Raw genomic sequence first — 24,405 nt, 5'->3', positions numbered from 1 at the left:
TTTATTTCCAACTCCAAAAGTGAAGAGGCCAAATTCTTGGAATATTCTACAGAAATTAATTGAACTATATTTTTTTTTAAAGTTTATAATTTCCAAAGGTTGGCAGTGAACAGACGGTCATGTTGAAAAGGATGTTTGATCATTGCTATCCATCATCATATCCTTAAGACTCAAGCTTAAACAGATATTCTTCCAGTCCTGTTTTAAAACAACTTGTTGTTTTTACTGGTAGTCAATTCTGCAACTCTTGGAGAGATTTAACATTAATATTACAATTTCCTCCCTCCTCATGAACCTCCACTTTTAGTACTCTTGACTTACAGAACATCTGCTGTCCAGAGCAGAATCCTGTTTTCAGTCCAAGATGCATGCATATGGAGTAACTTTGTCTGCAGTATCTTCTCCCAACCTTGTAGGAAGGAAACCAAATGTGTCTTTATCTTATTTGTTAATTAGTAAAAAAGACTTGTATATTTCCCTCAGCATGCAGTGGTTTTAGTGAGTGCTTGGTATTCTGGCTTTTCATATTTGACAATTTCTTTTTGGATCCAAATAGATAGGGTGCAAAAACAATATGTCAATCATCATATGAATTTTAGAGCTACAAGGATTTCAGTTATTTCTTTCCTACATCGTTAAAACTTGCAAAAGTGGTATATATTGATTCTAATAAATCCATCAGTGATTTGTATGTTGGTTCTTCATTCTGCAGTGAAACAGACATAACCCAATCCTCAAAAAACTGAAACAATCCTAAAAGCTCATTAATTTTTAGAAACACTCTTAATGCTTCTACTGTATTTGTTGTGTACAGTGTGTGGTTTGGTCTAATAGCAGGCATGAGGCAAGAGCAGTAGGACATTTGAAAACCCCAACAGCAGGGCCTTAAGTTGGCCTAAGGGTGTGGTCAACCCTTCCCTTGCGATTCGCCCCAGGTCCAGCTGACCCGGCTGGTAGCACCTGGTAAGGGTCCCTTGCTCGGGGTTACGAGCGATGGCCAACGGTGGACCTAGCAGGAGACTGGTGGGGAAGGCAACCTTGGAAGATAATGGTTGCCTTGCAAGCAGATAATCTACCAAGAAAAGAGGTGGTGATCTCTTTAAACTCACCCGGCAGAAGGCAAAAGCAACCTGCTGTAACCTGCCAAGTACATGATCTCCCAATAATTCAGTCTCAATAAAGGATCAAAACAACGACATTAACGGAGCCACGAATAACAGTAGTGGAGTCGCATCGGGCAATGGTAGGAATGAGGCTACCAGGGTCGTGTTCAAGCGAAAACCTCATGCTAGGATAGCTTCGTGGAATATTAGATCTCTTCTTATACAAGGTAAACTAGAAAATGTGGTTATGGAAATGAAAAGACTGAAGATAAACATACTCGGACTATGTGAAACGAGATGGACAGAGGGGAGATGGCTCAAAAGCGATGACGGATACCAACTGATCTATTCAGGAGGAGGTGAACGTAAGCACGGAGTTGGAATTTTGCTAGACAAGGAAGCAGCGAGAACTATCAAAGGCAGTGTATCCATTAACGAAGGACTGATGATAATTAAAATCTCGGCTAAACCATTTGACATTAACATCATACAGGTCTTTATGCCAACCATGGACTATGACGATGATGAAATCGATATGGTCTACGGAGAAGTTGAAAAGTTAATGAAAAAGACTAAAAACAACTAAGTAATTGTGATTCTTGGTGATTTTAATACCAAAGCTGGCAGCGCAAGAGAAGTTTTGACTGTAGGACTCTTCGGGCTTGGGGAAAGAAATGACCGCGGAGAAAGATTGGTTGAATTTGCAAAAACTAACAAACTAATGATTGTGAACACCTGGTACAGTCTGCCAACATGGAGACTGTACACGTGGACCAGTCCTGATTGTTTAGTTAAAAAAACAAATTGACTATATTTTAGTACCCAATTGGTTCAGGAATGGAGTGAAGCAGGTGAAAACGTACCCTGGTGCTGACTGTTATACAGATCACAAACCTGTGGTATTGGACATGAGTGTGCATTTGAAGAAGATGAGAAAGGCCAAACCATCAAATAAGATAGACTTTGATTTACCCATTACGGATGAAGCAAAAAAGATCGAATATTTGGTTGAAACGGAGAATAGATTTTCAGTCTTAGATGACGAAGGTAGCAACATGGCAGTGGAGAACATCTGGGAAGAGTTTAAAACAACAGTGACAGAAGTTGCGGGGAAAACTTTGGGTTTTCAGAAAAAGAGCAAAAGACATAAGCCTTGGTTCACCGATGAGTTGAGAAATATAACTGAAGAAAGAAGAAAGGTAAAACATCGGGATAATGAATGATACAAAGCCCTACACCGCTTGATTCAAAGAAAATGCAAGGAAGCAAAAAAAAATGATTATAGAGGCCTTCACCAAAAGGTAAAGGATATGATGAAATTAAAGAGGATCGTGCCATCAACTGGGTGTATCGAAGACGGTAGTGGTAATCCATGCTATGAAAAAGAAGAGATCATGGACAGATGGGTTGAGTACATCTTGGAATTATTTGAAGATAGCAGGATTGAGGATTTACCAGAATTAAATCAAATGACTAATCAACCTAAAATATTGATGTCAGAGATGGAAAGTGCGACTTGGAGTCTAAAAGTTAGAAAAGCAGCTGATGAAGATAAGATTTTCACTGAAATTCTGAAATCACTTGGTCCGAAGGGAAAATCAAACCTTTTAGCGATATTAAACAACAGTTATATTACAGGAAATCTTCCGGAGGACTTTCTGAAATCGGTATTTCAAGTCAAGTCAAGTCAAGTCACTTTTTATTGTCATTTTGACCATAACTGCTGGTACAGTACACAGTAAAAACGAGACAATGTTTTTCAGGACCATGGTGCTACATGAACAATACAAAAACTATGCTGAACTACGTAAAAAACAACACAAAACTACTCTAGACTACAGACCTACCCAGGACTGCATAAAATGCACAAAACAGTGCAGGCGTTACAATAAATAATAAACAAGATAATATGCACAGTGGAGGGCAGTAGGTTGGTGTCAGTCCAGGCTCTGGGTATTGAGGTGTCTGATGACTTGGGGGAAGAAACTGTTACATAGTCTGGTCGTGAGAGCCCGAATACTTTGGTGCCTTTTGCCAGATGGCAGGAGGGAGAAGAGTTTGTATGAGGGGTGTATGGGGTCCTTCATAATGCTGTTTGCTTTATGGATGCAACATGTGTGTGTAAATGTCCCTAATGGCAGGAAGAGGGACCCCGATGATCTTCTCAGCTGACCTCACTATCCACTGCAGGGTCTTGCAATCCGAGATGGTGCAATTTTCGAACCAGGCAGTGATGCAGCTGCTCAGCATGCTCTCAATACAACCTCTGTAGAATGTGGCCTTACCAAAAAAGCCAAGGACGATAAAATGTAACGAACACAGGAGGATAAGCATAATGTCTCACTGTATCACGCTACTGTTGAAAATAGTGTTCGGAAGAATGAAAGGTACAATCAGCAATGAAATTGAAGAAACGCAGCTTGGTGTTTGTAAAGGCTCAGGAACAAGGGAAGGAATATTTGCGATGAGAAACATCGTGGAAAGATACATTGAGGCACAAAAGACGATCCACTTATGCTTTATTGACTATGAAAAGGCTTTTGATAAAGTAAGACAGAAGAAAGTAATAGAGGTGCTGAACAAGTACGATCTGGGATGGGAGAATGTGCAGATAATAAGGAACTTGTATTGGAAACAGAAAGCGGCGGTCAGGGTAGAAAATAAGCTATCACCATGGGCATGTATTAAATGAGGCGTAAGGCAAGGCTGTGTTGGATCGCCAGATTTGTTCAACCTCTATGGAGAATGGATTTTTCGGGAATGCGACCATCAGGAGACAGGTATTGGAATCAGAGGCCGGAAGGTGGGTAACATCAGGTATGTGGACGACACCACATTGTTAGCTGACAGTGAATGCGAACTGCAAATTATGCGGAATAAAGTGAATAAGAAAAGCCTTGACTACGGACTTAAAATCAACCCTAAGAAAACAAAATCGATGGTGGTAAGCAAAACAAACACTAAAGACTCATTCATGATGGTATCGTTACAAGTGAATGGACAAGACATTGAACAGGTGCGAAAGTTTGAATATCTTGGCAGATGTCTGACAGATGACGGGAGATCTGAGTTGAGATCAGAAGGAGAATAGGTATGGCTAAGACCCAGTTCATAAAGCTAAAAGATCTACTATGCAATCGGAAGGTAGACATTCAAAGTAGAATCTGCTTCCTCGAGTGTTACGTATGGTCAGTGCTGAGGTATGGATCAGAAACATGGACCCTGAAGAAGGATGACATGAAACAAAACGAATTAATGCTTTTGAAATGTGGTGCTATCAATGAATGTTGAAGATCAGCTGGGTAGAGAAAGTTTCAAACGAGAGGGTTTTGTCCGAAGTTGATAGACCACAAATATCGCTGGAGAAGATTATGAAGTTAAAAGTTGCTTATTGTGGACACGTTATGTGGAGAGATAACATCTTGTTGGACTTGCTATATGGAAAAGTGGAGGGAAAGAAAGTCAAGTCAAGCCAAGTCACTTTTTATTGTCATTTCGACCATAACATTTCGACCAGGCAGTGATGCAGCTGCTCAGGATGCTCTCAATACAACCTCTGTAGAATGTGGTGAGGATGGGGGTGGGAGATGGACTTTTCTCAGCCTTCACAGAAAATAGAGACGCTGCTGGGCTTTCTTTGCTATGGAGCTGGTGTTGAGGGACCAGGTGAGATTCTCCACCAGGTGAACACCAAGAAATTTGGTGCTCTTAACGATCTGTATGGAGGAGTCGTCGATGTTCAGCAGAGAGTGGTCGCTCTGTGTCCTCCTGAAGTCAACAACCATCTCTTTTGTTTTGTTCACGTTCAGAGACAGGTTGTTGGCTCTGCACCAGTCCGTTAGCCGCTGCACCTCCTCGCTGTATGCTGACTTACCGTTCTCGCTGATGAGACCCACCACAGTCGTGTCATCGGCGAACTTGATGATGTGGTTCGAGCTGTGTATTGCAGCACAGTCGTGGGTCAGCAGAGTGAACAGCAGTGGACTGAGCACACAGCCCTGGGGGGAAGGAAGAGGAAGGCAAAGAACAAAGTAGCTGGATAACATCAAGGATTGGACCAAGCTGGATAAGACTAAGGATATTGTGGACAAGTGTCAGGACAGAGCGGCGTGGAGGGAAATCGTCCGCCAACTGGAAATTCCAGGTGTGACCCAATGATGAACAGTTCATAAACTTTTAAAACTTGAGTTTCTGAATCCCCAAGTTGTTTATGGTATTGCAGTTTGGCAATAACTTAAATATTCCTTGGAGTGAGTTGTAAGGAAACTATCTCCCATTGCCCTGTCTTACATAGACCATCTGGAGTAGTTGGTTACGTCAGACCTTTAAATCTTTTGTGGACCAGTAATATGTGATGGACAAAGCTGTGGTTTCTTTTCCACAAAAAGCTGTTTCATAATCATGGATATACCTTGATAATGTTGAAGACTATTTCTGTAAATGTTTTCAATTTCCAATAACATTCTATAGGTCAACATGTGATTAAATTAGCTATTGAAAAGTGCTATCAATGTTGTCACGATTTTGAGATGCCTTTTATTTATCCCGTGGACTGTTCTGTATCCTTGGTGACATTAGCTAAATGTGTGCTGCTGTTCATGAAGTCACAGCACAGAAATGGATGGGGTAGGGCCTATCTTGTCTTTGGCTTTATGTATCCACTCTGAATACTTAGCAACATGTTGTCGTATTGCTTACATTCAACATGACTTGTATGGGTGTAGACATTTCAACTCTATTTAGCATTACTGATGTTTATTTTAACATAGAATATAGAGATAAAACTAGAATAGAGTTAAAATGTCTTGACTGATGACTGCTAACAATGACTCATTTACTTATTTATAAAATATCTCAAGGCATTTCACAGAAGTATTTTCAAATAAAACATTAATGCTAAGGGACAGGACAGTTTTGGGGTAGGTGAACAACAATCGAGAAAAAGAAGTGCAAGTAAGATAAAGGAGAATGGAAAATGAAAGGAGGGAAAGACAAACCTAAGGATATTGACGACTAATGATATGGCTACGCATCGAAGAGCAGTTACAAATGAGAACAAGCAAGGGGTCACATTTGGAGAATTTAGATTTCATTTGCGGTGTTTGGCTGAACGAATATTCAAATCAAGAATGAGAAATTGTAATTTGTGCTTTTCTTGTACAGGGTCAATTTGCTATTCATTCATTCAGCTTGTTCGTACACGTGCTTAGTTAATCACAGTGGTGTAAAACAATGCCTGCTTGGTAAATAATTTCTGTTTAATTATGCTTCCATCAGCACTCTTGCAATATCTTTTGACTCTAAAGGCAATATATAAATGGAAGCAGTTGTAATTTGGCACAGTGCAGAAATGTGATACACACTAATCCTCTATCTCATTTGGAGTTGTGTATTGTGCCTTGTTCTGGCAACATACTGTTTGTCTCCTGCTAGTAGCAACAGATTATTCCAATGCCAAAACAATGGGGAGAAAATTACTGTCTGCTGGTTATTCAATCCTCCAGCATTTTTTTGTGTTAATCTTCCTGCTGGGTTTATGAAGTATTTTATTTCATATGGGGGTTTTCCAATTTTTTTTACTGGTTAAAATCATATTCTATAATACATGATTCTTCACAAGCATTTTGTGTAAGTATATATTTCAAGAACATTGAGTTTGGTTCTAATTACTGTTTGTAACCAGGGAGTCAAAATCCTCTGGTATCTTTCCTGTCGGTCTCCCTTTTGTCGAGATAGTTGTGCAGTGATCTATACAAGCATTGCTGATGTGAGTGACTTGGTACCAAATTACTTTGTAGTACTGTTGGACATTTCCAGCACAAGGCCTTATGAAGGTTGATGATTGGGTGACAGCTCTCACCTGTTGATCTGGACAAGTTGGAGCCAAATGCAACAGCGGTACCTCTTATCTCTGGAAGCTGTGGCTGTTTGCCAGTGTAAACAAGACAGATGGAGGCATTAGTATTTTTTTAAGCAGCAGTGGCTACATTTTGTAAAGATTCCAGCATTGCTTTGCCAATGTCTTGTAGTAGCTAAATAAATATATTTTCAGAATTCAAATGATTGTTTAGAAGAATGATATACTGCTTATTTGCAAAACAACCTTGACAGTTCTTTATTTTAGATCTGATGTGTATTTGGAGTTCTTAAATAATTTCTGATCAAGAAGCTTGTATAAGTGGCTTGTAAACATTTTCCAAGAGCTCTGTCACATAATGTGAATTTTGTTTATAGATGCACTTTTGGTGGGATTATCATCAAAATAGTCAAGAAAAGAGGTCAACAATACCGATATATATTACTGTATTTGCATAGCTAAATGAAGCATTCTCTTCGTAAATGTATTTGAAATGTTCTTCATCTTCCTTCATCCTAAGAGTAAAACTTAAGTGAAACATAAATATGTGGATTTATATGCAATAGCATCCAGCACTTGCTTGCCTAAGCCAGTTATTCATAGAAAGATATATAGGAGTCACTGCTACATTGATTAGCTGAGATTATGCAAGATTGTTTTTGAAATGCCAACGTGAAAAGTTGTTACCTAGTTTAGCAGAACTTTTCTTTAAAAGCCAGCTCAGATCGTCTTTCTCATCACAACCCCCATCCTCTTTTTGTCATTACTTCTACTGGGGCATAGGTTGCTGACAACAGCTCACCAGAGTCCTCTTTCCTGGGCAAGTCTTTCAAGTGGTCTCCAAGTATAGCCTATCTTTGAAGATCCTTTCTCTCCCAGGAATGGCACTTCAATTGGCATGTCTGTAGCTTTGGGTTTTCACAGGATGGGCTTGCTAGCCCCATTGCCAATCCTCCTTTTGCAGCTGGGCTTGGGACTGTCTGTGGTGGAGTTCTTTTGTCATTTTTTTTGTATGTTCTTTTAATGCTGTCTCAGCGATTTTTGAATGATTATGTACAATTCTATCCATAGATCAACACTAAAGCTATTATCTAAATGGTCAAGATTTGGCCTAGATTTACTGTACATAAAGGAAAAAATATCTGTTGGCCCTTGGCCTTTTGTTCTCAGTACCTTGAAGCTAAGGGGAAAATAAACAGCCATAGTTTCTGATTATGTTTTTGACTTTTGCCTGGAGTGCGCACAGATGTCAGATTAGAATTGGCTTTTCAGAATTAACCTTGGTCCAGGTTCTGGCATGAAGACTGACAATGTGGTGAAGTACTGGCCAGTACCAAATAAGCTTTGCCTGAATGAGAATCACCAACTTCAAAAGTGGAGGTGGGGGGATGTGAAGGAATGTAAATCAGCCCCGCCATACGAATTTATGACATCGTTCTTGATTGGGATTGCCAGCAGGCTGTTATTTGAAGCTGAATTATATCTGTTATTAGTCAGAAACTAATTCAGGAAATGATTAGTTTCTAACTGAGCTTGTCATGTTTTATGGATGTGTTCTCATAACATGCAAGGCAAATCTCAAAGCAATAATTATACTTGGTATCTGCAGTGAGAAGCTGAATAATTTAAAAATATGACAAAATATAGATAAAAGAGGAACTAAAAAATTACAATACAAATATCTTCCAATAGTGACAGGAAAATACCAATCTCCTGGACATATCTCTATAGTGGAAATGTACCAAATACGCTTGCAAATCTAGAGTAACACACAATCTACCAAAGGAGCTCAGCAGGTCGAGCAGCACCAATGGGAGGAAGTAATTGTCAACATTTTGGATTGAAGCCCTGCATTACCAGCTGCACCAGGTCCTAATGCCAGGTTTTGACCCAAAACATCAACATTTTTCTTTTCTCCTGTCAATGCTGCTCAGCTCAGAGTTATTCTAACAGATTCCAGCATCTATGGTCTCTTTTGTCTCCATTGCAAATCCTGCTGTGCCATTCTTGGGTATTTTTTTATGGATGTTCAAGCTATGTAAGAAGTCCTCTTTCATCAATCATCCCTTCTCCAATTCTTAGGGCAAAAAGTAGTGTTGTTTAACCTTTATTATTTTGCAGTCTTTTCAGTGATGGATATAAGCTGATGTGATAGATTTAAATTTTCACATCTGTAAAGCAATTTTTCCCGTGAGGTAAATTTTGTTTTCAGTAATGTTCTTGTTGCTTCACTTATACCTAAAACTCTAAGAGTATTGCCACTGTAAAATCTTGTACAAGTTACGGTGCAGTTAGGAAGCTTGTGGGTTGATAAGCACCTACGTACATGGAACAACTGGATATTGCAGAAAAGAGACCAACCTGTCAAATTAGATGTAGAACATAGGACATTACAGCACAGTAATTTTGTCCACGATGTTCTACTGATCTTTTAACCTACTGTAAGATCAATCTAACCCTTCCCTTCTACATAACTCTCCATTTGTCTATCATCCATGTTCCTATCTAAGATATTCTTAAATGCTCCTAATGCATCTACCTCTACCACTACCCCTGGCAGGGCATTCCACTCACTCAGCACTCTGTGTAAAAACAAACAACTTACCTGTGACATCCACCCTATACTTTCGTCCAAACACCCTAAAATTATGTCCTCTTGTATAAGGCACCCTGGTATTCTTGCAGCATTGAATGTGTAGCACAAGTCACTACCAGCTTTAGTACACTGTATAGTAGTTATGGCGGATACACAGAATTTGTTGTGGTATTGTTAGCGTTCTCCTCAACTGCCCATCACCTCCCCAGTGCCCCTCCTCCTTCCTTTTCTCCCATAGTCCCTCCTCCAACGTTTTGCCTCTTCTATCTATCACCTCCCAGGTTCTTACTTAATTGCCCTCTCACCCGCCCTCTCACCCACCCTCTCACCTTTCCCCTCACCTGGTCTCAGCTATCACCTGCCAGCTGCAATGTTCCCTCTAATTTGTAATGACCAGAGTGCACAAAAGATCTTGTGCTGTGCAATTTTTTTGCTCAGTGACAACATGTGTGCACTGAATATTTTCTTCAATAAAAACTTCTAAATTGTGCAGACAAATCATCACAAACTCCATGCTGTCAATACTGTCCACATCAGAAACCGGAAACGAAATGAGATTGCATATAATTGTGAAATATACTTACCGTGCCAGCAAGGTAGAGGATAGCAACCTTTTGTGCGCAGTTTAAATTCCTTTGCTAGTAGCAAAAGATGTGTGGCTAGCTTGAATTCCTTTGCCTTCCCCAATTTCTTATTCTGGCTTCTTTTCCCTTCCTTTGCAGTCCTGATGAAGGGTCTTAACTCAAAAATGTTGACTTTTATTCCCCTCCATAGATGCTGCCTCATTTGCTGAATTCCTCCAGCAGTTTGTGTGTCTTGCTGAAGATTTCCACCATCTGCAGAATCTCTTGTGGTTATTGTTACTTTATCCACAGTTTTTCCCATTAGTTTGCTATAATTCATCACCGGACTCCTGCAAGTTATGGTTGCTAAGTTTCCTTGAGCTGAAAATAATTGAAGAATTGTTGATCATGGGTATAGTTAGGACTGAAGCAACGTGCATCTGTGGTGAGTTAAGAGTTCTAAATGCTACCTTCACTGCCTGCAAATGGTGCTCACATAACTTTTCGCTATTTTATCTTGATATATCCCTGTTTATGTGAACTCACCATCCACATGCACTTAAATATAAATGTAAATTTCTCATATTTCCTGACAATATTAGAAGGAGGCTGTTTGGCCAATCAAATCTATAGCAACTGTCTGAATTCCCATATGTCCCATTAATATGAACCCTATTATTTCCCCGCATCCCATCCTTCTGCCACTCACTTACAACTGTCAGCATATCTTTGGGATATTAAAGGAAACTAAAGCAAGCAGAGGAAACCACAGAGCAATGTAAAGAATAAACAAACTCCAAATGAAGTGCACCCAAGCCTAGAAATAAACCCTGGTCACTGAAGGTGTGTGCACCATTGCTAACCATTGTACCACTGTACCAGCCAATATCAAAGCAATTGAAAACAAAGTTTAAAAAAATCACGGGAGTTTGCTGAGAATGCTGGCTAGAGCAAGCGGTTTTACTGAATGCAGTAAGGACCATTTTTAAGTTGAATAAAATTGAAGTTAAATAAGAACGTAACACATCTTAGAACACTGGTTTGGGTGAGTAACACTGAGCACAGATGAATGAAGGTATCAAAGATATAGCAAGGGGTTAGGTTGGGTTACTCTGAATAGGCCATTGCAACCTACATTTTGCAGAAGGTTTGAGGAAACCCCCTTAAGAAAAGGAACATGTGGCAAAGCAAAATAGTTTATTCTGCATTGAAATGATAAACAATGCATGCTATACATTTAAAATCTGTTTAAGGTTTTTCTGCTAATGTTTGAATGGCTTTCTTCTGTTTCCTATATACAGGGGTAAAGAGTATGAAAGCTCACTGGAAACCAAAGCTCAGATTCCAGACTCTCCCTTCAAAGCAAAGTAAGTGCTTACTTAAATAGATGAGGCTTATTTAATGTGTAAACAGCAATTAAGCTGTTATGAATAGAGGTTGCTAGCTCCTTATTTGGAGGGCAGCATTGGTAAATTAGCTTTGAGAATAAAACAAATAATACTAGAAATACATCATACTCTGCCTGCGTTAAAGAGGAAAGAAAATTTTAAGGTTAAGGATCTTGGACAAAGATAGATGGGTAACTAATTTATTTTGGAGTAACAAAAAACTTTAAGGGAAGGATTGAAGAACAGGTGAAGGCAACTAGAAGAGCATTCCCAATTGTTGTGCTTCATGGCTCTCGATTAATCTTAAGGAAATAACTGGTTATGATAACAGACCGGGTGGAAACAGAAGACCAACAAAAAAGAAAAGGGATCATTTGCTATCTGCTGTATGGTTACCAAAACAATATCTGCCAGTTACTATAGAAGTATGTCAGCGGGGTTACGAATTTCTCAGAGATTTGATTATCATAATAGGAACTTGTCTTCCAGCTTCTTCTGTTTGTGTTATGAATATAACTGAGGCAATGAACAAAACATTAGCATGAATTGATTTAGCACCTTGAATTTCCATTTAGACTAGACTTAATTTAATTGTGTTAAGTGAAGCTGAGCCATTAAGAGGTAGATGTGAAGTAGTTGATTTCAGTTACATTTGGTCACTGCTTTCCTGAGGTAAGGAATAATAGCAACTGGGCCTCCTGCTTCTGATCACTGTTAAGTGGTCTTTGCTTAGAAAAAGTCTGAATGGCAGTCCTAGGATAAGGACAGGTTTCGCAATGATTGTGATGGTTCTCAGACAGTGTAGTCAGAGAATACTTTCTGAACACCCATATGGCCACTTGCAATAAGAGCTGCTAGTATCTGCAAAACAAGAACTAAGGCACCAGCTGGTGGCTTGAGTAGTGGAAGACAAGCCATCTACTGTTTTTGCATTCGTACATACAATAGGTAGACAATGAACAGAACACTAAACACTGGCTTTAAAGACAATCTGATCATCTTTACCCAAGTTTATTAATGCAAATAAACATTCCCAAAATAATTAGCATCATTTCTCGAGTCATTGGTTTTATATCCTCTCAGCAGATACTGCGTTGGAGGAGTTTGAGTTCAACAGTGTGAGGGAGTCCAATTAATGAGAGAAATGGGTAATTTTATTCATGTAATATGTGTCATTTCAACAGAATATGTTAATTCCACACTCTCAAACACTTTAGGGTGTGCTTTGGACTAATTTCTCCCTTAATGTCTTCAAAACTTAATGCTTGAATGAGGTGGGTGGGGAAATGATGTGATACAATAATGTATATATTGAGATCCTTGTGAATAATTGTACTAAATGAAGTTGTTCTGAAGCATCTGTTGAGGGAGGTGTCTGGTTATCTTCTAGCTGTGAATTACACCTCTTCAGCTCGTGATGCGATGAGGAAAACTGTATTTTGCTGTATGTCCTAGGGAGAGAAGGAGGAGAGTTCCATTAGGAGTTCCTGCTCCTTATTGTTGCCAACTACTAGGAAATGCAGGGTTAAGGATAAATAGAGCTCTGCTCTGATGTCTTTTTCCCAGTTAAAGAGCACTATCTGCACATATTGATGGGCAGTGGTAGTCTCAGTGAGATAGACGAGAGTTAGCAATACTTATAACTGTCAGCATGAATCATCAATTTCAATTGAGGATAAAAAGGAGGTTATATTGGCTCTGGTTTAGTACCATTTCATTATGTTTAATTTGTTGTGCAATTACTGTATTATTAGCAATGTGTAGAGACAAAGTTTGTACATCAATTGACATGATAATCATTAGGAAGATAAATCTGATAAGCACGTGAATATTTGATTAAGGATTTATGTAACCTATTAATTATTCAAAATACAACCCAAGTTCATGTTGTCCTGTTCCTTTCAATGAGTGTTGGCCATCAGAAATAGAATCATAGAGCACTACAGCACAGGAATAGGCCCTTTTTTTTCCCTTCTAGGCCATGTAAGTTGGTCTTTTGCCTAGTTCCATCTACCTGCACCTGACCAAGCTCCTTCATTTCTCTCTCATCCACGTACCCATCTAAACTTCTGTTAAATGTTAGATTTGAAACCACATCTTCCTCTTCCTGGTAGCTTATTCCAAGCTCACCCCACCCTCAAATTCCCCCTTATATTTCACCTTTCACCCTAAACTTATGACCTCTAGTTCTAGTCTCACCCAACATGAGGGGATAAAGCCGGCATGCATTGACCCTATCCATACCCCTCAATTTTTTTATACTTCTGCAAGGTCTCTCATTCTCCAGTGAATAAAGTCCTAACCTAGTCAATCTTTCCCTATAACTCAAGTCCCAGCAATATCTTTGTCAATTTTTCTCTACACTCTTTCCAAGTTTTTGATATCTTTCCTGTAGGTTGGTGGCCAGAACTGCATGCAATACTCCAAATCTGCCCTCAGCAACATCTTATACAACTTCAACATAACATCCCAACTCCTGTACTCAATGATCTAATTTTTGAAGGCAATATGCCAAAAGCTGTCTTTATGACCCTGCTTTCAAGGAATTGTGAATCTGTATTTTCAGGTCCCTTTGTTCTACCATACACCTCACCAATCCCTGCAACATGCCACTAGTCATAGACCTCCAGTCAGAAAGGCAGCCACCTACTAGCACTCTGTGGCTTATCTCACTCAGCCAATGTTGAATTCAACATGAATGCCATGCGACTTAACCTTCTGGACCAGCCTTCCATGTGGGACTTTGCTAAAGGGCTTGCTGAAATCCATACCCCCTCTTTTCCTTCATTAATTTTCTTGGTAAACTCTTCAAATACTCTATAAAATTGGTTAGACACGATCCGGCCATGTCTATCCAAATACTTATATATCCAGTCCGTTAGAATACCTTCCAGTAATTTACCCATGAATGATGTCAGGCTCACTGGCTTATAATTTTTGTGCTTATTCTCAGAGCCTTTCTTAAACAACAGAACAACAATAGCTATCCTCCAGTGCTCTGGCACCTCGCCTGTGGCTAAGGACATTTTAAATATCTCTGCTAGGGCCCTTACAATTCTGCCTCTGTTTATTCCTCTCCACCATTTGCCATGCATATTTTTTGGCAGAAGAAAAGAAGCTATTGCTGAAACATCGCCTGTGTGTCTTCAGCCTCCAGTATCTCCTCCTTGATGGTAGAAATGAGAAGAGGGCATGTCCTAGGTAGTAGGAGTCCTTTTTGAGGCATTACTGTTGAAAGGCGTCCTCTTCTGGGGAGTCTAGTGCCCATGGTGGAGCCTACTGACTTTGCACACCTCTGCAGCTTCTTCTGATCCTGTGCATTGGCCTCTCTATACCAGACGGTAAACTGCTTGATATTTCTTAAATGGCTTGTGATGTTTCTAATTTTCTTGGTTGAAGTTCTGTTGTATCCTTTAGTGATGTATTTTTCCACTACAACTTTCTGTGGTGAGATCAACAATTGTGGAGGAACATAAATTTCCATTTACAGTAACCTGGGTGATATTTAAAACATTTTCATTGTTGAACTGCATTGAAGCATATTCAGAATTATGAAGTTTTTATACCATTGAATGTGTCATAAATAGAACTGCAAGACTTTCAATGAAGATTGCAATGAAACTGCATGTAACTAACCTTCAAACTTGTGGTTATTATGATTTTGTTTTTCAAAAGAGTGTTGTAAATTTAGAAATTTTAGGGTTCTTATTCTTTCTGTTTATTATCATATGCAGCAAGTAGTTGGTCAGAGATCAGAATTCCACCTTCTGAAGTTCAATTAGATAAGTTGGCTGCCTTAAGCTTCATGGTACCATAAGGCTTCTTCTTGAAGCATGTTTATTGTGACATGACACATCCTAATCTCCATATTTAAATCCTTTTCTAGCATTGGCCCATTTTTTTAAAAAAAACACTACCACTGTAAAATCTGCTATTTATGGTTCAAATGGCAAGTATTTCAGATTGTCAGCTGATAGTAAATTAAATGGCTGATGGAAAACAGCCAGACCAGCATTTACATATTTTCATTGTCTTATGAAAATGGGGCAGAATGGTGGTTAATGTAGTGCTTTACAACGTTTGTTTTCACTGGTTTCCTCCTACATTCCAAAGACATCAGAATCAGGTTTATTATCACTGGCATGTGACGTGTAATTTGTTAACTTAGCAGTAGCAGTCCAATGCAATACATAATATAGAAGAAAAAAATAAAATAAAATAATAATAAATAAGTAAATCAATTACAGTATATGTATTAGTAAGATTAGTAATGTGGATTAGTAGTTTAACTGGTCACATGGGTGTAATTAGGTGATGCGGGCTCGTTGTGCTGGAAAAGCCTGTTATCATGCTGTATCCTTAAATAAAAAATAAAATTATCTGTAAATGCATGCACTGATATGGCTGAAAATAATTCTTTCTACTTAGTATTACAAAATGCTTTCTAGAACTCAATGTATCTGTCATCCACAGTCCCACACCAAAATATCCTTCTCCAGTATGCCCATGATATTAACAAAAAAAGTCAGTTAAATACTCAGAAATAACCTTTTTTTCACAATTCTATGCTCTGTTGATCAACTATTCTTTTCACAAATTTCACTCTCCTGATCAACTGATTTCTGTCCAAGTGCTTGGTCATCCTGTCTATGATAATAGATTCAAGCTACTTCCCTACAATTGAAGTCTTAGAGTTGTGCTAATTGTTCTGCAGGTAGTGGGTTAGGAATTCATTAATCTACATCTGTAATTTCACTAGCTTAATTTGGTAGGTCTTCTGATGCAAAATTTGTCTTGTGAAAATAGCCTGAGATATTCATGAATAAAATGGTGTCAGGTTGAAGAACCACTATGTCTTAATCTCAGTGCATATGATATTCTTTTTCCTGTTATAGGGATGGCAGTAGCTGTCATTTAAAATAGAAAAGATTTACATGAAAGCCTGAGGGGGAGCTCATGATTATTATTATCATTTGCACCAGTGTACAAAGAGCTCTCTTTTCTCATTGTCTCAATCAAAAGCATACTTCAACAATGAAACACTGACAGAAGATATCATAATTCAGCGATTAAAAGTGAGAGTCCTACAGATGACATAATGTGTATTTCAATTGAACTTCCAATGCAAATTCAGAAGTAATACATATTATGTGCTTTGTTCCTTTGGCCTCGAATTGGTGAAAACATGGAATGTTAATACAAAATGTAGTTGAATGGCATTGTCGGCTGCTTTACCATTGCCGGCTTTCTCATGTAATACAGCTACCTTCCCATTCTCTCTGTACTGGTTAGAGGGGAAAAGATGAAGTTGGTGGAACATTTCTTTTTGAAGCCATATTATGAGAGGTTGTATTGAGACACCCAACACTGTTACCGGCTGGGGTCATGAGTATGAATATAGTTTATGCACACTAGAGCCCTTTTGACAGATTAAAGCTTTGTTCAGTGAAATAGCTGCTAGCAGAGCTTTTGGCAATAAGGTTTATTAAAACCATGAAGTATGAAAAGCTCACCATACATAGACTTAACATGCCACAGAAACTCCCATGCATAGTTTGCAGTACTAACAATGTCAATGAAGACAAACTAGGTATCTAGTTTAGTATCCAGAAGGATCTCACAAACAGTTGATGATGGTTGTGATTACTGAAGAGAAATGTTTGCCGTACCAGCAACCTGTTCCTTCAGACTAGGTAGGCGTGACATTAGTTTAATATCTCATTCATGGGACAGTGCTATCAAAAATGAACTCTCAGTGCCGCAGTGAAGTATCATAGTAGATAAGGTGTTCAGCAGCAAGAATTTGGCTCCTGGTTAGACGTGTCAGCAATTAAGCAAAACAGATATTGGCATGAATTCTCTAAATGCCAGCAAATGCAAAAAGGTTTTGGCAGCATGGTAGAATTAATATTTGATTGTGAAACTCAGACTGAAGTATAATCAGTTTTAGTGGTGATTACCAAGTGTTGGCTTGATTGAACAATCATTTTTGTCTTCTGTGACAGTTCAATCAACTTTTAAGAGATAGTACAGAAAGGAAAATGTATGCAGAGATCTGTTAGGAAGGATTATTACATTTTTACAGTCAGTCACATCATTATTCCTGAAGCATCACTATCTTTCTTGAAAGTACAAGGGTAAGAAAAAAAATTGGGGCAAAATTCTGCAGATGCTGAAAGTCCAAAGCATTAACAGAAAACGCTGGAAAGTAGATTGAGTGGCATCAGAGAAAGTTTAAGTTTTGGATCAAGGATCTGTAAGCTGAAATGGAAAAGGAGAAGGTGAGCATGTTTTAAGTTGAGGGGAGGGGTGGAGATAACAAAGGAACTTCTCATGACAAGATGAAGACCAAAGTTGTCAAAGTAATGATTGCTTTTTAATTTTAAAAAAGATTGGAGACAAAAAAGAAAGTGGAAAGCTTTGAATCAATGGTACAGCCACATCACTGAGAGAGGGAAAAAAAATAAACAATGTATGCAAATGAGAGGTTCTGTTCCTCAAAGATGTAGACCGGGGTAGGCAACCTTAAGCACAAATAATTTTCTAGCAAGTGTTATTCATTAATTTGAGGCAAAACATAACTAGATGTATTTAAATGGACAATTCCTATATTTCAAGTTTTTTATGGCATTTATCTGGCCCACCGTCCGCTCACTAATACGGGATCTGGCCCACAGAGGCAAAAAGGTTGCCGACTCCTGATGTAGAGTCATAGAGTACTACAGCACAGAAACAGGCCCTTTGGCCCATCCATTCCATGCTGCCCCAATCTTCTGCCTAGTTCCACCTAGTGAAGGGTCTCAGCCCAAAACATCTACTGTACTCTTTTCCATAGTCGCTGCCTGGCCTACCGAGTTCCTCCAGCATTTTGTGTACGTTGCTTGAATTTCCAGCATCTGCAGGTTTTCTCTTGTTTCTGCCTAGTTCCATCTACTTCCACCCAGATAATATCCCTCCAAACCAATGTCCAAACTTCTGTTAAGTGTTATAATTGGACTTGCATCTACCATTTCTGGCAGCTTGTTCACACTTGCACTACACTGAGTGAAGATCCCCTCAGATTCACCTTAAATAATTTCACATTTCACCCTAAACCTATGACCTCTAGTTCTAGTCTCACCCAACCTGAGGAGAAAAAGTCTGCATGCTTTTACCCTTTCGGTACCCCTCATAGGTTCAACATTTTTGAAACATTGCAGGAGATGGTGGAATGGTGAATTAAAGTGACATGGAAACAGAAGCTTAAAGTTATCCTTGCGGGTTCAACATGTGTTCTGATCATCCAACATGTGTTTGGTTTCTCCAATGTAGAGGGAAGAGATGGGAAAGATTTCATCACAATTAAGAAATGACCAATGTTAAACAGATTTGTAGAAAAGGATAAATTTTTAAATGTAGGCAACCCCTTGTGTAGCCATCAAGTTACAGAAATTTCTTCTTACAGAATTCGTAGATCACCACTCAAAAATTTTAATAAAATTTATGTGGGAGAAAAAAATAAATAAATAGACATTTTTTCGAACTCATATTTCATGATGCATGTGCAGATGACACGGCTTCACATTCAAGAAAATCCTGATGAGGGTAATTTCTAGGCTCACTAAATTCTTCATAACATTGGTGGGAGGATGACCTGTAGTGGATTATCTCTTCTACAATCAGAAAAGTGTAGCTTTCATTGTGGTAAATACTTTTAGGAAGTCTTAGTGTACTGTATGTAAATTTTTATTCGTAGTCCATCAAGTCAAGGTAGAAATGGGTGGTGCTGTTCATTTTGTCCTCAACAGATAACCCTGCAGAATTCTAGGAATGAGCATGTCTATTCTGCTAACTGCCGTTTGACATAAAACTTACTAACATTGTAATGGGTAAATGGAGTGTATTATATTAGTAATTTGAAGTTCATGCCAGGTGTCTGAAATTCAGCCCTGAAAGTCTGAATTATTGAGTCAATTCAGACTATCCAAGTGTATGTTTGTCTCCAAAGTATATTCCTGTGAGAAGCCCATCTCAGTCAGAAGAATCAATTGAAAGAGTCTAATCGCTATTTGATGGATAGATGTTCATTGATTTAGTTAAATAGGCTAAGTGTTCTCAACCCCAAACTTAAAAGAAGATGAAGGCATACCTCAGGGAAAAGCTGTGATCATGCTGCCAATTCAGCACATCCAAGAAGAATTAGCTGCTTATTTGAGATGCTTTTATGTTCTGCTAATGGCAGTAGCCATTTCAAGTTCAGACACTTCATCTGAACTGAAGAGTAGAGGGAAGATAATTCCTTCCCTATCTCCCCAGACGGGTACATACCCTTTAGCTTTCAGTCCAGATGAGGGGTCTTGAACAGAAATATCTATTTCCCTACATAGATGCTCAACCCAGTGAGTTCCTCCAGCTTTTTGAGCTGCTCTGGATTCCAGTGCCTGTAGTCTCTTGTGTCTCTATTCATTAGGCTGACAACTGCCCTATGTTTATAAAGTTGCATTGAAATTGAGTACCACAGCAACTTAACGTATGTAATGTTCTCCACTTGGTGTAATCAGTCCTTGGTATAAACACAGTATTTGCACAGACCACTTAAAAAACAGCGTAAACAGTGGATTGAGTAGTGTAGCAGTGGAGGAATTCATGATCTTCACGTTTATTCATACAGTATGTGTTCAGTAATGAATGGCAAATGGATCTCTATTGATTGTAAAAGAATGTTATCCTGGCAAAATCATTGCATGTTATGATTCTATAATGTGGAGAATAGCAAAAAAAAATTCAGAAGATCCACATTAATAGTATGCCCCTGAGTCTGATGATCCAAGGAAATAATGAGAGTGTAATGGCAAGAGATGAAAGAATATGAAGGGGCAATGAATCTTCAAAAAGCCTAATTCATTCAAAGCCAGCTGTGGTTGGTTTGAATGTTTCAGTAATCATGCAAACCTGCATAATATTTATCTTCTGGTGGAGGCAGCAAGTGTAGATACCATGGTGGCAGAAATTTTTCCAAGGGAACCAGAACAAATCATTAATAAATGTGACCACTCTCCTAAGGAACTGCTTAACATGGATGAGAAGATGATGCCTACACGCACACTCAACTGGACTGATAAGAAATATGCTGCAAATCTCAAAGCAACCCAATGCATATCCTTTGGCCTGAAGGACCTGCTCTTGGTGACCAAGTTTAAGCCTCTCTCGATCTACCATTCAGAGAAACTAAGTATTGAGAAGGAATATTCAAAGGCCAATCTTTCATGGAGTTGCACCCTAACAAAAGATCTTGATGAAGAGTTTCGGCCTGAAACATTGACTATTTATTCCCCTCCATCAATGCTGCCTGACTTGTTTGCTATTCTATCATGATCTTTTCCTCTCCCTTCATCGAAGTATTTTGTATTAAATATATCCCACATGATGGAACCTTGCATGTCAATGACATTGCCCTTGGACATCCAGTTAATATTAAGGATGCATGCTGACAACATCAAAGTAATGTTTTGGTGCCTGCCTTACTTCATTCTTGCAACTTGTGTTACCATAGGTACCATTCTTACAACATGTATATCATACCAGGGTGGCATCGCTATATTCAAGGTTTATGACCAGCAGCACATTTTAGTGCCCAACCCACGACTGAGGAAATTTGGGAGAGGTACAATTGAGAAAAATAATTATACAATATATGAATTCCTCTTGTAATTCATGGTGTATTGAGGAAATTAAGGCCAGAATTTGTACGTAATTTCCATGGATTTACAAGCCTGCAAAATTTCCCCGCCATTGTCAAGTTGGTAAAGGAGGCTAGGTTTGAAGAAGTATCTCAGGGTGAATGGAATTCCAAGATAAGAGTTCACAAATAAGGATCTGTTCAAGCTTGAACAACAATGATCAAATGGCACTGATAGCACCACCTCCACCAAAACAGCTAAGTGCAAAAAAGCACACAGAGGTGTCGAAGGTAATGATCCGAACAGATTATGATGGGAGGTGACATGCTTTGTGATATGGTGCAATGAGATGAAATAGAAGAGAGTTATTTGGAAGGCCATGAACACTTCCTTTAATCTTTGTTCATCGTCATCAGGAACAGTCATAGGAAGAATATTTACCATTAACATCAGATTCTCTTACACCATCGTGAACCCTGGTGATAAATTTGCATTTGCCCTCCCTCACTTCCGTGAGATATTTAAGGACAGAAGTAAGATGAAGAATATTTTTGGGAATATTCTCTGTGAGACTATCTTCCTCAAAGGTTATTGGGAGTAGAATCTTTGAGTAGTTTCCTAATCAGTAGGGGTAGGTTACCATTAACTACAAATTGTAATACAGTTTATAGATTGAGACTGCAATTAGATCACAACCGCCTCATACACTGTATATGAAGATGAGAACTAAGAGCAGGAGTAGAACTAGTGAAAATCTGCTCTGCTGTTCACTAAAACTATGGCTAACCCAATTATAGCTTCAACTCCACGTTGTAACCTACTCTGGCATTTCAAGACTGTCAGAAAAATTTTACTTCCAATGACCTTTGAGGAAAAGAAAGTTAAGAGTTTCAATTTTCAAAAGAAGTCTCTGTTCTGTCCTTAAATGTCTGAATTCTCGATAGCATCTTGTTTTAGACTCTACCACAAGAAAAGGGGTCAACAATAATCACAAATGTTTCATTTGCTTTGTTTTAATCTTACTTTGAATATTATTTGGTAATAAAATACTTAGTGTTTGGTTGTTTGATCATGATTCCCAAGCTCTGAAATGTCTGTATATTAAAGCTAATGGAAACATAAGTTTTCATCTAGCACCTGGTTTACCCAGAAAATATCCCTTTGTAAATCAAGGAATGTTTTCATTAATTTATGTTCTCCACTTGGGATTCATCCACAGTTTATATTCCAGGGCCCTGCCCTATTTAATTTAGTTCAAAAACTCAATTTTTCCATTGTGTATATACTAAAGGAATCTTCTTATCACTCTCATAAACTGACTTCAGCAGTTTTGGGAGTTACTTGTACAGGGATCCAAGCTGTAGAAATGAGTAAGAAGTGTTTAGCCAAAAAGATGGCAGATGAATGCTACATTATTAGTCATTATACAGAGATGAAAAACGGGGCTGTGTTCAAGGTCACATCATCTTGATTTACTTCCAGGAAATCTCTTGATTGGGAAACAAATCAAAGCCCTTGGAAAGTTGCCTGAACCATCCTTCTACATTACTGAAATGTTTATGCGTTACCACAGCGTAAGATGGTCTATATTGTAGATAAAACATCAGATTCTTCAAACCGCTCAGAGCCTTCTATGCACCTTAAACCTCTGGCATATTCCAAAAATTTGCATAGATTTTGAATATGGAGTGATATTAAGAGGCATATCATTTGATGTAATCGAACTAAACCCAAAGGTTTAGCATAGGAGATTATGGAATTCCTATCTATTGACTTATTAATTTGTGAGCTACATCTGAGAAAGAAAAATGGCTGTGAAAGCTTTGGCATTGTCAACCTAACCCCAACTGATTTGAGTTCTTATGAAGGGTCTCAGCCCAAAATGTCAACTATTTGTTCCTTTCCATAGGTACCTGACCTGCTTGAATTCTTCCAGCATGTGTGGTCCCATCAGTTACCTTAACCCACAGTATCAAGTCATTGTCAATCCTAAGGGGCAGGGAAGATTGCAGCATTTCTGTCATGTCACTTTTGAATTCCTACTTGGGTTCTGAAGTACAACTTCTAATTGTCAGAGCATCTGCAAGATATCCAGGCTACTATGCACCTCTGAGGAACTGTTGCCTTGATATCAGACTTGACAATTGAAATAAAATATGAGTATTTATGTCCTCCTCAGGCAGGCCCTCCGCATCAGTTCTGTGTTGGGTAATGAGGCGAGTATAGGATCTGTAGACAGTGCTCCTACGGCGTCAGGTATTGCATATCAGGAAGGAGGGCAGGTAGCATGCTCTTTTATGCTGGGCTTGTATGTTCCTTATATGTAGACTGAAGGTCGTTATTGCCGCGCAAATACTGCTTTTCCACGTAGAGCTGCCATGACATGGAATGAATGAGTGTGGATCTTACAGATGTTCAAGGAGGCTTTGAGAATATCCCTCTTTTATTTTTCCTCTGTCCCGTATAATTTTCTTTCCACGTAGGAGCTCGAGAGGTTATCTTTTTTAGAATTTTATGGCATGTATGTAAAATTGGAAAAACAAATGTTCTACCCAAAGGAGCCAGCTGAGTGTAATTCAGGGTTCAGTGCTAAGGATGTTGACTGGGGAGAGGACATTGATATTGGTTTGCTACCCTATGAAGGTATTTAAACTTGTTCTAGAGAAGTCATTGGTGGTACTTTTGAAGTGCTGTGTACTGCCTACTATAGGTAGAAGCACACGAGAGGACAATGAATGTTATGCCAGATTCAACATCCTTTCATTATTTTTCTCAGAGCGCCAAAGTCCATGCTAATACATTGAAGGCACAGTGAATTTCAGTGTGTGTCTTCATTAGAATGTGGCTTTTAGAGATATGAGAAAAAGTCTACCCTTTATTGCAGGCCAGTGTTTTACAATGTAGGCAGATTGATATTGGAGGTTCTGCAGTGGAGGTGGTATAGAATGAAATATTTTTTATTTATACTGTAGAGTCTTTCTGATGCACTGATGAAAGCTGTCTTTCACTAAGTAATTCTATCTTCGTCTTTGCACATGCTTAGTGTAAAACTCATTCCTTTGTACACTTTTGGTGAATGAGCTGATGATAACTTGATGTTGGGCATCTGAAAATGTGAATTTTCATGAAAGTGAGTTGTCTGGATTTTACAGTTTGCTGCCTAGAGTTGAATTAAACTTGGTTCTGGAGTGGAGGTGGTGTAGATTGAATTATTTCTCATTTATTCAATCTTTCTGACA

General features: G+C 38.7%; 1 protein-coding gene across 6 annotated transcripts in view; it reads left to right on the top strand.

The window, feature by feature from the left end:
• Window positions 1–24,405, top strand: part of scaper (S-phase cyclin A-associated protein in the ER) — a 351,667-nt gene that overhangs the window by 154,568 nt on the left and 172,694 nt on the right. For all 6 annotated transcript variants that reach the window (XM_072282778.1, XM_072282779.1, XM_072282777.1 and 3 more), the window contains one exon: window positions 11,421–11,486. In XM_072282778.1, the coding sequence (XP_072138879.1) occupies window positions 11,421–11,486 (66 nt within the window). The remainder of the gene's footprint in view (window positions 1–11,420; window positions 11,487–24,405) is intronic.

This window comes from Mobula birostris, chromosome 18 (assembly GCF_030028105.1).
Source record: "Mobula birostris isolate sMobBir1 chromosome 18, sMobBir1.hap1, whole genome shotgun sequence".
Taxonomy (NCBI): Eukaryota; Metazoa; Chordata; class Chondrichthyes; order Myliobatiformes; family Myliobatidae; genus Mobula; species Mobula birostris.
Note: the sequence above shows the minus strand (reverse complement) of the source record. Positions and strands in the feature narration are given on the sequence as shown.